General features: G+C 45.8%; 2 protein-coding genes across 2 annotated transcripts in view; one reads left to right on the top strand and one right to left on the bottom strand.

The window, feature by feature from the left end:
• Positions 1-33: 33 nt before the first annotated feature.
• On the top strand, positions 34-7775 carry CENPO (centromere protein O). The gene is made up of 6 exons (XM_035110843.2): positions 34-104; positions 1366-1526; positions 2141-2267; positions 3542-3801; positions 5274-5445; positions 6850-7775. The coding sequence occupies exons 1-6, from the start codon at positions 89-91 to the stop codon at positions 7029-7031; spliced, it is 918 nt and encodes a 305-aa protein (XP_034966734.1). The 5' UTR covers positions 34-88; the 3' UTR covers positions 7032-7775.
• A 963-nt stretch (positions 7776-8738) lies between these two features.
• The window catches only part of ADCY3 (adenylate cyclase 3), a 76847-nt gene continuing 66283 nt past the window's right edge, over positions 8739-19302 (bottom strand). Inside the window, exons 14-21 of the mRNA XM_035110846.2 lie at positions 16892-17154; positions 15620-15701; positions 14933-15091; positions 14145-14291; positions 12802-12921; positions 11738-11864; positions 10889-11013; positions 8739-10142 (exon numbers count right to left, since the gene is read on the bottom strand). Coding sequence (XP_034966737.1) covers positions 9960-10142; positions 10889-11013; positions 11738-11864; positions 12802-12921; positions 14145-14291; positions 14933-15091; positions 15620-15701; positions 16892-17154 — 1206 coding nt within the window. The 3' untranslated portion in view covers positions 8739-9959. The remainder of the gene's footprint in view (positions 10143-10888; positions 11014-11737; positions 11865-12801; positions 12922-14144; positions 14292-14932; positions 15092-15619; positions 15702-16891; positions 17155-19302) is intronic.

Raw genomic sequence — 19302 nt, 5'->3', positions numbered from 1 at the left:
GGAGACGGCGGCCTGTCCTTCCGGCGAGGGAGGCGCTCGAGGGTCCCTGTCAGGGCCGCCCGTTCAGCTCGGCGAGACGGAGGGGAGGATGGACGGCGGCGGCGGTGAGTGAGGACCCCGGCCGCACCCGGCTCCGGGCATGGAATGGGCTCCGGGGAAAACACGCTGTGATCTGTGTGTCTGTAGGGGACTCAAGGAGGGAGTCACTGAACGTTCATAGAATTCAAAATACACCGGTATATAATGATGAGGGAAATAAGGTAAATTTTAATAAGGAGGTGCTATTAAAGTAGGTTTATATTAATTTTAAAATTAGGGAATGCTAAAGGTGAGTAATCATGAAATTCAGAGAGGGGGGACTCGAGGAAGTCACCCAAAGATATGATTAGACATTAGGCAATTGAAAATTGTATATGTATTTTGTGTTTTTATAGGGTTTTTTGTATTGTTTGTATTGTGTTATATGTTTATAATTTTGTTTGAAAAGGAATAGTTTTTTAAAAAACAAAAAATACCGGTGTATATATACCGGTAGGCAGGTAAAGAGATTAAAAAGCTATTGAACGCTAATAGAATTCAATATGTATATCTGTAGATAGATTAAAAAGCTATTAAACGTTAATTGAATTAATATATAGATATATGTATTTCTATAGATAGGTACCGGTAGCTATAACTATTTTAAAAGTTTGAAAGCTTTACATCATGGGTGTCAATTTTTCTTAATGGGTAGGGTATAATAAAATTATTATTGTTGATAATTTTATTGTTTTTATTTCTTTTTGTGGTTTCTTGGTTTGTTTTGCAATCAAATAGAGGACAAATTAAATAAAAACAAGCCACACGTGGATGAGGTGGGGTGCAAGAGGTGTGTCCTCTAGTCACTGATATGGCTGAGGAAGACCAGAGAAGAATTGCAAGAGCCGCCCTGCAGCCGGATCAGGCCAGCAACTGTTGCTCAGGAACAATACGGCCTTGACTGGGCATGTTGTTTATATGAGGCTGATTTATCCCACAGATTGGAGGTGGCAATGCTTCTAAATACCAGTTTCTGGAAGCGACCGGGGTGGGGTGGGGTGGAGAAAGGGCTCTTGGGTCCTGCTTGTGGGATTCCCATAATGGGCATCTGTTGGGCCACCGTAACAACAAGGTGCTGGACTATATGGGCCCCATTTGGCCTGATCCAGCAGGCTCTTCTTCCAGTCTTAACTTAAAATTGGAGAAGTTAATTCTCACGAGGTGAATTTGATGGCAAATTTTGCATTTGTCCAGTGCACCAAATATGCAAATATTGTCCGGTTATTATCTCTGCAGTAGAAACAAATCGATGCTGCTGCCATTGACTTGCATTGTGGTTCTTTGCAGGTATCTTTTCCCACCTGGAAAAGCTGGAAGCTTCTGCGCGCAAGAAACAAAGGGAAAAGAGAGAACATGAGGAGAATGTGGACAGAATGAAAGCAAGGATCAAGGAACTGAGGCGTCAAAGAGATTTGCTGAGGGCCAAGTTGGAAGTGTGTCGTTCTCAAGTAGGTGCAAAGTGCACCGTGAACAACAGTGGTTCCGTCCTATGAAGTTTAAGCCTATGGCAGCACACGGTTGCATGCACAAGTGGGGAAATGTGCAAAAATTGAATACTGTATGATCAAGTCAGAACAGTTGCATATATTTATTAAGCAACTTACATTCTTGTCTTAACCCTTAAGGAAACTGGGTATGCATAAGACACTGAGGTCCAGTGCTGAGGGCCTTCTGGCGGTTCCCTCGCTGCGAGAAGCCAAGTTACAGGGAACCAGGCAGAGGGCCTTCTCGGTGGTGGCACCCGCCCTGTGGAACGCCCTCCCACCAGATGTCAAAAAGAAAAACATCTACCAGACTTTTATAAGACATCTGAAGGCAGCCCTGTTTAGGGAAGCTTTTAATGTTTAATAGATTGTTGTATTTTAATGTTCTGTTGGAAGCTGCCTAGAGTGGCTGGGGGAACCCAGTATTATTAATAATAATAATAATAATACTGTAATAATCTTTCTAGAAATCCTTGACTGAATCCTCTGCGGTTCATCTTCAACAGCACTTGAACTGGTTTCTGCTTGTAGTGCCAGACATGCCACCTAATAACAGCTGAGCTTGTGGTCTTTTATAGATTGTTGGGGTCAAAGACAAAACCAAAAGTGGTTCTCTGACTTCTAAGGCTACAGAGATTCAACAAGTCCTCCTGGAGTGGAAGACTGAGAGCGCCAAGGAGTTACTGCACATCTTTCATCTGACAGGTAATCATCTCAGTTGTATGCTGCTTGGCTAGGGCTCTGCTGGGTGGTGTCTCTTTTTTGCTCTAATCTAATGACATAATTCAGCATTTGGCACCTCTGCTGCAGAGCACAGAGGTGGTGGGGTGGTGAATCTCTTTTAATCCCCTACTTGTGTCGATCTTTTTTCTTAATTTTTATTGTAAATGTAAAAAGTATACCAAAAGTGTTGATGAAATAGGCATTCATCACACCATAAATAGCAAATAAAGGAGGAGATGGAAAGCTTTTAGTTCTAATGAAAAGCATCTTACACTCTCTTCAAATTTTTCATTATAGGAATGACTTCTTTGTCTGTGAGCTTATTCTCTCTCTTTTTTTAATAAGATATTTATTGATTTTTTACAATAACAAAACATGAAAAAACACATAACATACAATGTACAAAAAACATACTAAATGACTCTCTCTCTTGTATGGCTGTCATGAATTAACATACATAACAGCAACATCCCAAATTCCAAAAACCATTCGGACACAGGATAAATATGTTTATTTTTATAAATAGTTATTGACATTTTACTGGGGTCAAAATAACCCCCATTTAAATAAATCTTCCAAATACAGTGGTACCTCGGGTTAAGAACTTAATTTGTTCTGGAGGTCCATTTTTAACCTGAAACTGTTCTTAACCTGAGGTACCACTTTAGCTAATGGGGCCTCACGCTGCCGGCACACAATTTCTGTTCTCATCCTAAAGCAAAGTTCTTAACCTGAGGTACTATTTCTAGGTTAGCGGAGTCTGTAACCTGAAGCGTCTGTAGCCAGAGGTACCACTGTAATTTGAAAGCATATTTCTGGGATACATTGGTATTTCACAATCTGCTATTTTCGTAATATAGCTTAATACCCTTTTTTATATCAGCTGTTTGTGTGCTTCATTATCCTCTTAGGACTGCTTCATATGTATCCCAAACATTGGGGGTCATCCTGAGCACCTGAGGGTGCAAGTTCCTTCATTCTTTTCCAGTGACAAGGCCTTTGAGTCTAGCAGGCCAAAAAGGGAGGAGAAAGCTTGGGACCAAGCAGAAGCAGGCAGTAGCTGGGCACCCTGGGAGTTTCATGAAACCACATGCCAGGATTAAAAATAAGAAATAAATTGGCACAATATTAGAGGAAGCTGGAAACTGTTCATCATTTGATGCTCCTCCACACTGTAAAGGAACTGTCCACTCTTAATACTCCTGCTTTTGTAAATCTGATTTGACGAAATACTGAGTAAGGATGTTTTTTCCTAGGCCTCAGTGGGAAGCTGACCAAGCAAGGAGTCTGTCTGTGCATCAGCACTGCCTTTGAAGGCACCTACCTGGACTCTTATTACCTGGACCTCCGCATACATCAGCCAGTCCGGATCCTGCGCCACTCCGTGCCACCCTTCATCCCCTTGGAGCACATAGCTCGCAAGCATTTGCAGAAAGACATCAAGCGCTTCTTGTCTGTGCTCTCAAACCACCTGAACGCTTATGCTGGGAGAAAATTCCAGGCAGATCAGTTACAGGTAGGAGAGACCCTTTTTGTGCACTCCAGGGTCTATGTGTGTGAAATGGGAAGCAAGATTTTTTTTATTCAGCTGCATTGTTTGTTCACTGTAATTGAACGATCGGTCAAAACACTTAATATATCTGAACTTTTTTAAAATTCTGTTTCAAATGGGTAAATATTACTGATTTTGCCTTGGCCCACTGACTCCCTTCCATGTGAGCAAGCCACTTACCCTGGACCTCAGAGATCTAAGCCAGCCTGGGACCCTGCCAAGAGCTGATTGCTTTTTTTGTTTGAGTTTCAAACTGTTTTCTAACAAGGCCACTGAGAAGCTCTGCACAAGCCTGCTTTAGACACTCTTAATATGCACTATGCAAGCTGGCCACTGGGTGGCCTTGGACAAGTAAGCTTTGGCCTGATCTGCCTCACAAAGCTCTACACAATACAATAATAATAGAGATCCTGCTAAAGGCCGTGATTCTCAAAGTGATGGCTGCAGGGGGAAGCCTAGGTTCTTCTCTCTGTAGCTTTGTTTTCTCATAAAGGACATGGGGCAGTATCCAGCCAACATGCTCCATCATTTCAAGGATTTCCACTTGCGTAGTGGAACTCCAGCCCCCTCCTCCCATGCTCCCTAAATCTGTTCTGCGGATTCTCTCAAGACACTGCAGCAGATTTGGGGAGGGTGCAGGGAATGCCCGGTGGGCGGGGAGTTGCATTCTTGCACTGGCAGAATGAGTTAGTTGGCTGCCACCCATGGGGTTGGAATCCACCAAACAGTCACTGATTCAACTGCATTCATTTGCCTGCAGCCCACACCTGTTAGCCACTCTGGATTATCCCTCACACCCACAGAAATCGGAGCAAAAGGTTTCCTCTGTGATTGAAGGCCAGTTGAGTAAAACCATCCAGTTGGATCAAGCAAGATGCATGCAGCAGGGGAGCCTAGCAACACACCGTCCCAACTTACTGAGTGGCAGCCCATCAAAAAAGGAGGATTTTGAGTGTGTGATTCAGTGCACACACACACACACACACACACACACACACACACACACACACACACACGGAAGGAGAACAATTGTCTCCAACACAATATTGTTCTGTCCAGCACCTCTGGTCAGGATTAAGCCAGGGAGTGAGACTGAAACCTCATTCTCTCTTTACTTTCTTCCCCCACCCCTAAACAACAATAACAACCTCCTGGAATAAGGGCTGTGATTTGAATTGCATTTCCAAATCCGGCACAAACTTTTCCTGAGAGGCTGGATAACCTCTGAAGAAGGCAGGCTGGTGCTTTAGAACAAACTTGTCCATCCACACATTTGGGAAAGCGGTATGCGGTGCTTTTTTACAGTGATTGACCTCTGACAACATCCAGCGTGCTGCATGCAGAGCTGAGCTTTTCCTACAGATGTTCAGAAGTGGGGAAGCTGCCCTCTGCTGGGTTTCCTTAGTGGTTCAACAGTTGCCTCTCCTTACTTGCAGGAGCGCTTTGCTGCTTTCCTTGAAGGACATTTGCAGGGGAATTCCTTATACAACCTACTTAAATTTAACTATGGTGTGGCAGGAGAAGGTCGGACTTTCCCATTCACAGCAAAACTAACTTACGGAGATCCTGTGAGTGCCTTCCCAACCGAGGTCACTGTTACGTGTAAAGGTGAGAGAACTGCAGCTTGGGGTTGGTAATCTACTATATACTTTAGAAAGTTGTTTGTCCGTCTCCCACTGCCTGTCCATCTGTCCTCTGTGCGTCTGAAAGCAGCTTAGAATACCATCGCCCAGTTTGGTTCCTGAGATGTAGGTACCAGTTTTTGTGTACTTTTGAATATCATCCGGCACTGTATTGATTCAAGATGGCAGACTGAACCATTCCAAATGCCACTTATTTGGGCACCTCTGAAGGTAATCATTGCCCAAATTGGCATGGTCCCTGAGATCAGAGAGGATTTTAGTCTGCATTTGGATATTGGCAGACACCATTTTGAATCAAGATGGCGGACTGAACGGTTCAAAAGTGCATGCATTTGGACACCTCTTAAGATATTGTTCATGCCCCTGCTGGAGGAATCTTATTCGGAAGAGGACTTGGCACTTCCCAGAGCAAAGGTTACAGAGGAGCAGGTGGTTTCTATGGACAATGAGACAGAACAGGGAGATACAGATACGAGGGGGTCACAGAAGCCCAACCTCCAACATAAGGCACAGGGTTCCCCTGTACAGAACTGGAAGTGAAGCCTGAGCTCTCATGTTCACATGAAAGGCAAAGGGACTGCCTGCACCTGTACAAAGCTCATGGGTATCTTGGTGTATTAAGCTAGGATTTGACTGTGCAAAAAAGAAACAAAGAGGTGACTCTTCAAATACTACAAACGCCTAATATCCTGGCCAGTGATCAGAGTTATAGGATATGTATTCCAGCATCATGTGAAGGCCCACAGTTTCCTCACCTGTTTTGAGCAGTCCTCTGCAGAACTCACAGAAACAGCATATAGAGTGTGCCTAAATGGCACGAGGCATTTGCATGAATTACATTTTTCTGGGTTTGTGTTTTAGTTGCTTCTTCTGAAGAGTTCTTACACTCAAGATATGTTGATGTAAGTGTTGAAAACTAGGGCTTTTTGAAATAAACAGTACTATCACCTTGTGAGTTTCGCCTGGCTGTCTTTCCCTGTACTGCCATTTACTTCATAAAATGCAAAAGATTTCCCCTTCTTATGAGTGTGTGAACAAGCTGTGAGGATGAGTGGATGGCCCTTGGTCTCCAGGGAATATGCGTCCAACCCAAAAAAGAGAAAGGCAGTTGCATAGTGCCTTTTCCTGCTAATGATGTTGCCAATGAAACCATCCTTATAGAATCCAGATTAGCTTGTGAAAACAGCACATGAGAAACTCCTTTTGGGATATATTCTTTCTCTACCACGCGTAGATATTTGGGACAACAACGAAACCAAGTCACTTCCCCAGAGTCTGGGGGAAATAAGTTGTGTTGGGGAGGGAGGCTAGCTGTTTTTTACTGTAACCCTCTCACTCTTCCTCCCACCTGCTTTTTCTTCTTCAACAGAAAATTCTCCAGCCTCTATGCTCGACATGGTGGCAGTTCATTTGCCCCTGTTCCAAGAGAAATCTCTTCTTGAAGCTTTTCATTGCATCACCACCTCAGAAGAAAATCGGAGTCTGTCTTCTTTACCAGGTTTGCCTGCCCCTTCCACAGGCGTGACTTCCAATGATGACATGGCTCTCTGAGAGTGCTGCAGTGTGAATTACCTATCAACAATGGCACTTCAGAGTACTGCAGATCAGTCTTACACAGAAAATCTCTGCTCCATGTGTTACTGAAAAGATGCCTTCTAAGAAGCTGGCTGTTTGGAGTTCTCTGCCAGCCCAGTTGGCAAAGTGTGCACCTCTAAAGTAGTGTGGGCTATTGAAGCATGATGGAAGCAGCTACCGGCAAAAGATTCTCCTAAATGCTGCTAATACAGTTATGGGCGTGAGAGTTGTTGTTCTCCCCCCCCCCCCACTTCACTTTTCAACCTTTGTGCTTTCTGTGACATGTGGGAGTCATTTCTATCCCATATCCTTGCCATGAAAGGGGCCAGAGAGGGTTCATGTGGCAGGATTCACACGAGAAACAGCTCTTTTCTTGTATTTCCTTTTGAGGCCGGCTAGAGTGTTTCAATGCTGCAATTTTTCATGCAAAGCACGAGGAAGCATCTTGGCCATCTCCAAAACAGCTGCCAACCATGCAAAAGCAGCTGGAACTACGTGGAGAAGCTTAAAATGTAATACTGAGTTTCCTTTTTAAAAAATTAAATGGTTCTATTTTCATAATATGTTGAAAAGCAAATTAATTGCTCACTTGGACAGTAATGCATACGTCACTGGTGAGGATATACAAGAATCTGTAGCATGTGTGCTTATTGATATCAATCTTATATTGCTCTTTATAAAAGGTCAATAAAGGTAAAGGGACCCCTGACCGTTAGGTCCAGTTGCAGACGACTCTGGGGTTGCGGCACTCATCTTGCTTTACTGGCCGAGGGAGCCGGCATACAGCTTCCAGGTCATGTGGAGAGCATGACAAAGCCGCTTCTGGCAAAACCAGAGCAGCGCACAGAAATGCCGTTTACCTTCCCGCCAGAGCAGTACCTATTTATCTACTTGCATTTTGATGTGCTTTCGAACTGCTAGGTTGGCAGGAGCTGGGACCGAGCAGCAGGAGCTCACCGCATCGCGGGGATTCAAACTGCGGACCTGATCAGCAAGCCCTAGGCTCTAGTTAAGCTCTAATATTTTGCTGCCATTCTCCCCCCCCCCCGTCTCCATTATTCCCGTGTTACCACCTCTTCCACAAGAGCACCCTTAACAGGACTCAAGCCGTGTAATAGTTATGAAGTCACCTTAGTAGATCAGGCTTACTAGCAGATGCTGGGCAGATGCTTCAAGCAAGCACACTCACTGGGGCATAATGCAGTCTGCCTCTGCATGCCAGTTGCTGAAAATCACAAATGGGAAGAGCGAGGCTGTTGTGCTCATGTCCTGCTTTTGAGACAGAACAGGATACTGAACTAGATAGGCCACTGGCTTGATCTAGGAGGTCTATTTTGGAATAGGACAAGCAACCCCTTTCTGTCTTCAGCAGCAGGCAGAGCCATTTGCCTCAGTTTCAGGAGCTTGTGTTTTTACTTATCGCCATCAGACCTCTTCCATTACTGAGTCTACAGGATCCCATCTGCAAAGCAACTGGAAGCAAGGGCTCCCTCACCACTGCCCTCTGTTACCTGGATAAGGAGATTCTGCATTCAAATAGTTGCACATTCTAATTTCTGCAACAGGAGGACTAGGCAGGAAATGTACTGCATATCCTCACTGCCCGAGACCTTCCTCTAATTGTGGAAGAAAACATTTTCCCATCAGGCTCCTGAGCTCAACACTGCAAGGAGGACCACTCTCTAACACAGCCACCCACACCAGCTGCTTGCTCCTGCCCATAATGGTTTGCTTTTTAAAAAATCACATACTGTCACTCTTGGGCTTCATTTTGAGATGTGGAAACCTGTTCTTTAAATGAAAGCTGGTATTCTCAAATATCCACCACTCTGGAACCAGTTCATCCAGCCAAACTCCACACGGTACACTTGTCTGCTTGTGGTATAATAGCATCTCTGGACTCTGCACAAGGAAACTGAGCGTTTTTGCTCCCAGCCACCAACAAGAATGAAACAAGACACCTTGTAACTCTAAAACCAAACTGATTCTATTTGAGAAACTAGAGAAATAATTACAGGTTGTATTTCAACTTAACAATCGGATGAAGGTGTAAAAACAGTCTTGGACCAGGCTACGGTATATAAATCTCTTTTACAGCATCAGCAGAGGTGAGGGCAGAAAAAAGATGCAAGTTGTGGCTTGAAAGAGCCATCTCACTCTCAGAATTAAGACGCAATTAAAAATATAAAGTTAATCTGTATCTTTTATATATATATATATATATTTATATATATAATATATCTGAAATAGGACATCTTCTTAGTCTCAAAAGAAATAGATTGCACTTGCTCTCCCACCCCTTTCCTTCTACTTACCTACAGTGGTTTTGTGGCAAAAGGTGAGCTCCAAAGGTAAGAACGAACGACCCAACCGTGAATCTCATTTGGCTTTCTCTCCCAGTCTGCTTCCCATAATAGCCACCCTGAGTTGGCATTGGTTTCAGCAAAAAGCTCTATACAGAGGCCAGGCACATGAAAAATTAAGACCACATCACCTGCCCCTTTCTTGGACTAGAAAAAGGTAACATAGCCAGGTTGATCCTACTCAAGCAATGCTGCACTGGAAATTCTACTCCCGCTTCCAGACCCAAATATGCAAGAGCCCGTGTATTTGTGCAAGAGACAGGAATTCCTCCCACTGACCCCTCCTTACTCCTCTGCCATCTACATCACGAGGCAAAGGCAGGCACTGCTGTCAAAGGGAGCCCCTTTACAAATAATAAACCTCCAAGAAGAAAGGAACAGGCAAAGGGAGGGTTTGGTTTCCTGTAAATCTAATGGTGTCAGTGGTGTGTATATCGGTCTCCCGCCCGGAGTATGAGGTGCCAAGAACTCTCTGCCTCCTTGGGCACTGCAAGGGGCACCCTCCTTTTCCGCAACGGACACATGCGAGGCCCAAGAGGTATCACGAGCTGTCAACCACCTGGTGAGGCAAAGTTACGCAAGAGCCGTTGACGAAGGATCCTTGTTTCTCGCGGCCTTTCATGAAGTAGGTCAAGAGGTCCCCTTTGCCTTTGACGAAGATGTGCCCTCGGCGCACGAAGCGGAACCCATACTCTTTCAGAATGAAGTGGGTTTCCTCCACCACCTGGAAAAGAGGAGGAAGAAGGTATGGATGCAACCATCTGGTGGGACCAGCCTTGCAAAGCTCTCTCCCACAAAATGGTGCCTTCTAGAATTTGGGGGGACTCCAAACTGCATCAGCCGAGCCAATGACAAGGTATGGTAAGGGGTGCCCAAAACATCTGGAGGGCAGAAGGTTGGCTGCTTCACCCCATCCTGTCTTGTATCAACGAGACTTCAGATTGACAGAATGAGAATGGACAGGAAGTAGTAACGTTGCTTGGGCTTAGATGTTGGCACCACCAACAGCAGCCAGAAAGAGAAAACATCTGCTGGAGGGCAATCCTATGCAAAGGGCAATGTGAGATCTGGAAATGCCATGAGATTTGATCACACAATCCACAAAACACAATTAAACAGTGCGCAAGGAATCTGAACCCCAAGCTGTGCTTTCCCAATTATGCTCCTAAAGATGGGAAGAGGGTAAAGAGATAAAATACAGGCATAGACTTCAATAACCCCTTGAACTCAGGGTTGCTGGGCTGTTTTGACCCTGCACTGCTCTGAGGCTCCTGGGAGCTGTGCTGGCAATTTAGGAGGAAAGGGTGGTTTGTGCAAAATGCGAAGTATGGCTGGCTCTTCCTCTCTCCTCTAAATGCGCTAACAAGGTGTGGTTTTTCAACTAATATTTTGGAGAACCTAGGGCTTCCTTGGAAGTTTTATGTGAGTCACTCTCATTCCCACCACCGCAAGCCTTCAAACCCTCCTCACCTGAATATTCCCCATGACGCCTGTGGACTCCATTCGGCTGGCCACGTTCACTGTGTTCCCCCAAATATCATAGTGAGGTTTGCGGGCACCAATGACCCCCGCAAGCACTGCCCCCTTATTCATGCCTGCCAACGCCATGCGAGAGAGAGAGAGAAAAAATGTACTTGTTTATTATTTATTTATTGCTTCTACACCCCACACCTTTGTCTCCAGGGAGCTCAAGGTGGCGTACATGGTTCTCCCCACCCCCTCATTTAATCCCCACAACAACCCTGTGAGGCAGGCTAGACTGGCCCCCACTGTCACCCAGTGAGCTTCACGACCAAGTGGGGATTTGAACCCTGCTCTGCCAAGGTCGAGTCCAACCCTCTAGCCACTACAACACACTGGCTCTCTGTTCAAGTTATAAGTGCATACTTCTAAAAGTCTTTGCCCCAGTGTGCAGGGCCAAACTAAGAGGAGGCTGGAGAACACAAGAAACTCCTTGCCAAATCAAACTAAGATGCCTCAGGGAAGCCCACAACCATTTCCCAGTCGACAACTCCCACCCTTCCTCTGCCAGCAACACGTCAAAGTATACTGCCTGAAATCTGGAGGCTCTATTTTGGTACTGAGGCTTAGGGCCATTGATGGACCTCCCCTCTCCATGAATCTGCCCAATCTCTCTAAAACCACCTGAGCCCGATGCTACCACTGCATCTTGCGGCAGTAAATTCCATAAACCTATTCAGCATTCTTGTTTGTCCCGGTTCTCCTGTCAACCAATGTCTGGGAAGGACTCTGTGTCTGATACAGCTGAGAAAAATGTCTATCCACATTCTTTAGGTTCTGCCGAAATCTTCCACTTGCCTATTCTCAGCATGAAGTTATTGAAGGACTGATAGTTTATGTTCATCAGTGTCTCCTTCATGGCCAGGGCGAAGTCGGCAAGATCTGCTAAGTGCTGCCAACGCTCCTTTTCCGAAATATCTTCCTTCTGAGCCGAGCAAAGGAAGGAAAGCAGACAGGATAAGGTCCCCCAGGGAGGCATAGCTCCACTCCTAAGTACTTCACGAGCCTCCGGAGCAATAGATCCTCTATTCTTGTTAACACAATGAGCTACTTTGCACATCTCAAAGGGACTGAATACAACCAAATATTATTTATTGAACACTGGTGCTCTTTCTTTATTCCTAATATTCTGCACGTTAACCAAAGCCCGTTTGTTAATTCTGAAATGGATGCAAAGACTTTTTCGAGCATTGAATGAGCAGAACCCACGACTCCTCTCTCTTCCATAAGCTCCCATAGCGAACATTTCCCGGCTCTTTCTCAGAGCTCTGTCACTCGAAATAGAGAAGCAATGGTCAAGTCTCCCTCATTCAGGCTCTACAGAAGGATTTGACATGCTGCAGTGCTTGTTACACAAATCTAGTGGGCCGGACTCAGCAGTTCCCCTGTTATTGTAAAAAGGTAAATGTAAAGGACCCCTTGACAGTTAAGTTCAGTCAAAGGCAACTATGAGGTTGCATCTCATCTCATCTGCGGCGTTTGTCCACAGTTTTCCGGGTCATGTGGCCAGCAGGACTAAACCAGAGCGCACGGAAATGCCGTTTACCTTCCTGCCACAGCGGTACCTATTTATCTACTTGCACTGGTGTGCTTTCAAACTGCTAGGTAGGCAGGAGCTGGGACAGAGCAAAGGGAGCTCACCCCGTCGTGGGGATTCGAACCGCCGACCTTCTGATCGGCAAACCGAAGAGGCTCAGTGGTTTAGACCACAGCGCTACCCGCGTCCCCTGGTTATTGTAACCTTTGCTAATAAGGTGCTTTCTGGATGTTTTAGACCTCAACTCTCATCAGCTGTTGGAATAAGCTTCCCTATTCACTTCATCCCCATAGCTGTGCAAACTATCCCCTTCCCTTCTGTTTACCTTAACAGCATTGTTGTAGCCATTGGTGTTGACGTCGGGGGTCACGCCAGAAGCTGCCATGTAGGTGCTGCCAATGGTTTTGATCTTGGTAATGCACCGGAACTGGGGGTCATCCAAGAGCTGTGGGAATCAAGGGACAAGAAGTGTCCGTCCGTCCCCAAATCGTGATAGGGGTCAGCAAACCAGTTAGCAGTTGTCGTGGAGTTGGTTGGAAACAATGGCACTCTAGGGCTGGTCTGCCCTCCTTCTTGGCTAATGATCCCCTTCCCTTGATGGAGGGGCAGATACGCATACTTTCCAGCAAGCAAATAACGCACCTCCCCACTCCAGCAAGCACATAATGCGCCAGGTGCATGCACAAAGGGTCTGGGACCCAGGCCTCATGAGAAACAGTGGAGGAAGCTGGGACTGTTTAGACTGGGGAAGAGAAGACCGAGAGGTGATATGAGAGCCATCTTCAAATACTTGAATGGCTGCCCCATGGAAGAGGGAGCAAGTCTGTTTTCTGCTGCTCCAGAGGGGAGGGACTTGAACCTATGTATTCAAATGGCAAGAAAAGAGATTCTGACTAAGCATTGGGGGGGGCGTTAATGGTTTATTTTTGTTCAATTATGTACAGTGGTACCTCAGTTCTCGAATGTAATCCATTCCAGAAGACCGTTCAAGTTCCGAAACGTTCTGAAACCGAGGCGCAAAGTGCTATCAGCAAATTCAATTGAGAAAATTGAAAAACATGCAGCGGAAGCCGTTCGACTTTGAACATTTGAAAACGGAAACATTTACTTCTGGGTTTTCGGCATTCGGGTTCCAAATGGAGACATTTGAGAACTGAGGTACCACTTTATTTTGTGGGTTTTTAAATAGTCTATGTTGTGAACCGCCCTGAGATCTAGGGATGAAGGGCAGTATACAAATTTGATAAACAGTAAATATTATTATTATTATAAGGAAAAAATTTCTGACAGTAAGAGCTGTTCAATCCCTCAGAAGGCAGTGGGCTCTCCCTCCTTGGAGGTTTCTGCATTGCAGGGGGTTGGACTGGATGACCCTTGGAGGTCCCCTTTCAACTCTACAATTCTATGGTTCCATGATGGATCATCAGCCCAAGGAAATTCTGCCGGTTTACTGCATTAGCTTTTGTACCTTACAGAATCATAGAATTGAAGAGTTATATACTTACTGGTTCTTTTATTTGGAATTGTAAAGTTCCTTAGCAGGAATGCCATAAAGAAAAACACAAGCAAGACATTCAAGACCACATCATACTTTCCCTCCCTTTCTGGACTCCCTTACAGCAAACTGGCCAACCAGCCAACCTTGGCTGCTGGTCTGGGACGACTTACCGCGTCAAAATCCGAGATGATCTCGTTGAGAAAGCGCAGGCACTCGATCCCGCCATTGTTGATGCTCTCCTCCGTGTAAAAGTCAGCAAAGTTGGGGAGTGACGCAAACATGACACCAATCTCATCGTAAGACTGGCTGTATAGCTCCTGAACAGGAGGGCAAGGAAAAGGGAGAGGAAGGAAGCAGAAACAGAGTCCAGGATCTCGCAGCCAATTTGGGTGTTACCGTTAGTGGATATAGCAGGCGACGAGAATAACCTACACTTTGGAAGTCCTGCTTAAAACCTATATGAGCTCCGGAGGACACAGATCTGACCAGTGGTGAAATCTGCAAATCAACTCATTGGATGCTGAGATTTTGGGCAGGGATTCAGAAGTGCGAATGAGATCTGTAATCGTTTCTTTAATACAGTGTTTCCCAAACCTAGGTCTCTAGCTGCTTTCGGACTACAGTACCCATAATCCCTCACCACTGGTCTTGCCAGTTAGGGATGATGGGAGCTGTAGTCCAAAAACAGCTGGAGACCCAAGTTTGGGAAACGCTGCTTTAATATCTGAAGACCACAGATGGATGAGGCCGAGGGCAACAAACAGCCAGATGTGTTTTTTTTTAAATCTGAAATCAACCTATGAAAACAGGAAGCTCCAAATGCCGCAGCATTTATCTATCTAGCCCAAAAGCATCCACTGTGGCTGGTGAAAGCTCTCCCTGGTCTCTGGGCACACAGACAGCCTTTCCTACCCTCTCCCAGCCTGATCCTTGAAGCTGCTCGCCTTCTGATGCTCACCTCGTCCCGTTTCTTGGAGCCAAGGAAGTGTCGAGCGACATGGTCTGGCAGCATGTTGGTGACCAAGGCCTCATTCCAGCGCCTCATCTCATAGACCCGCTCCTTCTGGTCGTGAACGTCGATCTTCCACAGGAATAAAGTCCTGGCCAGCTTCTCCACCTGCCAAAGATTCATCCCAGGAAGGCCTCAAATAAACGTTGGGTGTCCGATCTCGGTTGCGCCTTAAGATACCTTATAAGGACAATCCGCCACTATAGTTACTTGATCCAAAGCTACACTTGTGTCGTGTACTTTTGCGTTTGGATAATATGCTAGTTTCTGGGCCAGCCTGTGAGACAGACGGCAGCTTTGGCCCCCTGGCAGATGAGGGCTACAGTTGCCGTGGGAAATGGTTCCCCAACACAACTGAGTAAAATCTGCCCATCCTTCATGCTCTGGAAGGACATGAATGAACATGGAGAAGTAGTTTGCATGTGAGAGTAGCAAGGTTATCTTGCCAGCTGTTGTTGGATAACAACTCCCAGCATTCCCAACCCTTTGGCCATGCTGCTGAGGCTGATGGGAGTTGGAGTCCAGGAACATCTGGACTCTATACACATCCCGAGGGGGGAGGGGGAGGGCATCATTGCTTAGGTTCTGTTGCTGTTGTCAGATTCTGGGAATGAGAGAGACCGGCAGGCTACTCACATGCCGCGAGAAATAGTAGAAGCTGAGCATCATCACTAAGATCATCGCTGTCATTGAATATTTGGACGGAATCAGTGAGGACCTGCAGAGCAGAGCAAAATTAGTCATGGCCACACAGCAGAGGGTTGATTTGCACATCCAGCAAAACCACATCACTATAGTATAAACCAAACAATCTCCCTGCATGGAGAAAGCCACTCTTTGGGAGAAGACTAGATTAGTCCCTTTCCCCTTGATGTGCTAGTTTTCTACACAGATGGATTTATGTAGGATTTAGAAATATTTCATTTCACTTTTAATTCGTATACCACCTTTCAAAGGTAAGGTAAAGGACCACTGGGCGTTAAATCTAGTCCAAGGTGACTATGGGGTTGTGGCGCTCATCTCGCTTTCAGGCTGAGGGAGCCAGCATTTGTCCACAGACAGTTTTCCGGGTCGTGTGGCCAGCATGACTAAGCTGCTTCTGGCACAACGGAACACTGTGACAGAAACCAGAGCACATGGAAACGCCGTTTACCTTCCCGCCACAGCAGTACCTATTTATCTACTTGCACTGGCATGCTTTCAAATTGCTAGGTTGGCAGACGCTGGGACAGAGCAAGGGGAGCTCACTCCGCCAAGCAGATTCAAACCACCAGCCTTCCGACCGGCGAGCCCAAGTGGCTCAGTGAGTTAGACCACAGCACGTCCCATATTGCTATACACAAGGCGGCAGCAACAAAATATACAATAAACAACGAAGAACACTGTAATAGTCTGATCCAATTCAAAAAGTCATAATGAAACCTAACTTTAAAATGGAATGACTTATACCAAATAAAGTAATAGTCAATAATCTAGTAGAATATAACAGTACCCAATAAAATTAACTCTCAAAACATCAGCAGATTGTAATTGAACTGGAATTCACTCTTAACAACCACAATAAATAATCACTAAACTGCAATCAACAAAAATAACTGCAAGTCACAGTGCCTAAAATACCATTATACATACAAACCCATGTAAAAGGATCATATTCATAGTGGTTTAAGAACACACTATGATTTTCATTTTTGCAAATAACAGATTTGCAACAGTTTCTCCATTATGAACCACGCCAACTGCAGGCTTAAGTCACAAAACACAGGAAGATCTTAGTGGTGTGGGTTGGTTTTAAAAAACAAAACAAAACTGTGCTCTTCCACATAGTGAGATCTTCCATTCCTGCCTCCCCCCCACCCCCCTAGGTGCATCACCCCATGCCGCTCCCCCCGACCCCGGGGCGCTTACCTGCTCTCTTGGAACCGTTCCTCATCATATTTGTCGAAGATGTGCTTCCAGGCCAGGATGTTGACCACTCCCACCGCCCCGGTAATCATGAGCATCAGGGTGAGCTTGACCATGTGGCTGACTTGCACCAGCATGATGGTCGCGATGAGCGCCAAGACGGTGATGTAGCTGTAGTACTTGGGGTTCTCCACGCAGCCCCCGTCTAGCAGTGCCTGCGTCGTGCTGTTGTAAAAGGTGTCTTTGTAATACTGCTGGCAGCTGAGCTGGAGAGGCAGAAACAGCAGGTTAGGGTTGGGCGGTATCTGGTTTTCAACATCACGACATATCACCAGCTAAACATCACGACAGACTGGTATTATTGCGATGTCTGAAATAAGGATGGAGCTGGTTTTCAACATCACAATATATCACCAGCTAAACATTGTGATATACTGGTATATCACAATGTCTGAAATAGGGACGGAGCTATATAGAGGCATGGGCTGGCTTCACAGCTTTTCCCACGTGATTTTTGCAACACACACACACACACACAAAGCATGATTCACAATATATTGCCAAGTCAAAAATCATGAAACCTATACAGTGGTACCTCGGGTTACAGACACTTCAGGTTACAGACTCCACTAACCCAGAAATAGTACCTCGGGTTAAGAACTTTGCTTCAGGATGAGAACAGAAATTGCACGGCGGCGGCAGCGGGAGGCCCCATTAGCTAAAGTGGTACCTCAGGTTAAGAACAGTTTCAGGTTAAGAATGGACCTCCAGAACAAATTAAGTTCTTAACCTGAGGTACCACTGTATCATGATATGGACTTCAAACCGGTTTGGGGTGATATAGCAATATACCACCCAGCCCTACAGCAGATGAGTTCTTGCTGGTGTTATTGTTGTTACTTTATTTATGCCCTGCCTTTCCTCCAGAACTGGGAATCGAAGCAGCTTGCAAAGTTTTCAAACCAACACAGATAAAACACACATAGCTAAAAACCTTACAGAAGGTTGTTGTTTAGAAGTAATGGAACTATGGAATTAAAACGTATCTATCAAAAGAAATCAGTTCTCCAAAGGCTGCCAAAATAAAACCATCTTCATCAGACACACCGGAAACTGGTGCTTGTTCCGTTTCAGCCACTGACCCTCCTCACCTGCCCAATCTCCAGCAAAGGAAAGCATTCATCTCAGAAAGAACAATGGATCTCACTCAGTAAATTTGTAGAAATTATCACTTTCATTCTTCCTGCTGAGAAACTTGTGGGTGGAGTAGCTGGCTTTTAGGAGAACTAGATTATTCTTCTTACAATCTTCCAGCTCTTCTTGCTTTCTTAAAAAACTGGATTTGCTCAAATCTACCCATTCACCCAAGGGACGCGGGTGGCACTGTGGGTTAAACCACAGAGCCTAGGACTTGCCGATCAGAAGGTCGGCGGTTCGAATGCCCGCGACAAGGTGAGCTCCCATTGCTCGGTCCCTGCTCCTGCCAACCTAGCAGTTCGAAAGCACGAAGTACAAGTAGATAAATAGGTACCGTTTCAGCAGGAAGGTAAACAGCATTTCTGTGCGCTGCTCTGGTTCACCAGAAGTGGCTTTGTCATGCTGGCCACATGACCCGGAAGCTGTACGCCGGCTCCCTCAGCCAGTAAAGCGAGATGAGCGCCGCAACCCCAGAGTCGTCCGCGACTGGACGTAATGGTCAGGGGTCCCTTTACCTTTACCTTTTCCCATTCACCCACCTCCTTCCTTAGTGCTATAATCCTTATAAATAAAACTGTTCCTGCTGAATTTGCACAAACTCCAGATTTCTCAGGGAGATTCATTTTAAGATCCCTAGACACCAGAGGGATGTGCGAATGTTGAATTATGGTGCTGGAGGAGACTCTTGAGAGTCCCATGGACTGCAAGAAGATCAAACCTATCCATTCTGAAGGAAATCAGCCCTGAGTGCTCACTGGAAGGACAGATCGTGAAGCTGAGGCTCCAATACTTTGGCCACCTCATGAGGAGAGAAGAATCCTTGGAAAAGACCCTGATGTTGGGAAAGATTGAGGGCACTAGGAGAAGGGGACGACAGAGGACAAGATGGTTGGACAGTGTTCTCGACCCCCTATTCCCCTCAGAGCTACAATTCCCAGAGTGGTTTAACAACCAATCCCTCTTCTCGGGGAACTTCGGGAAATGTATCTCTAAGAAGGGGAAACGGGTCTCCCAGCATTCATCAAAAGATCTCAGAGTGGTTCGCAAGAAACCCAAGGCCTGGTTGAAGAGGAACATCTTCGCATGACGCCTAAAGGTGTATAATGAAGGCAAACCTCCCTGGGGAGAGCATCCCACAAGCTGGGAGCCACCACAGAAAAGGCCAGCTCTCATGTTGCTGCCCTCCAGACCTCTCACGGAGGAGGCACACAAAGAAG

Source organism: Zootoca vivipara, chromosome 3 (assembly GCF_963506605.1).
Source record: "Zootoca vivipara chromosome 3, rZooViv1.1, whole genome shotgun sequence".
Lineage (NCBI taxonomy): Eukaryota > Metazoa > Chordata > Lepidosauria > Squamata > Lacertidae > Zootoca > Zootoca vivipara.
Note: the sequence above shows the minus strand (reverse complement) of the source record. Positions and strands in the feature narration are given on the sequence as shown.

Bases quoted from the DNA above. Each gene is read 5' to 3' on its own strand.
- CENPO (XM_035110843.2), top strand. The intron at 1,527-2,140 runs GTAGGTGCAAAG...GGTCTTTTATAG, and splicing joins TGGAAGTGTGTCGTTCTCAA to ATTGTTGGGGTCAAAGACAA. The intron at 5,446-6,849 runs GTGAGAGAACTG...CTTCTTCAACAG, and splicing joins GGTCACTGTTACGTGTAAAG to AAAATTCTCCAGCCTCTATG.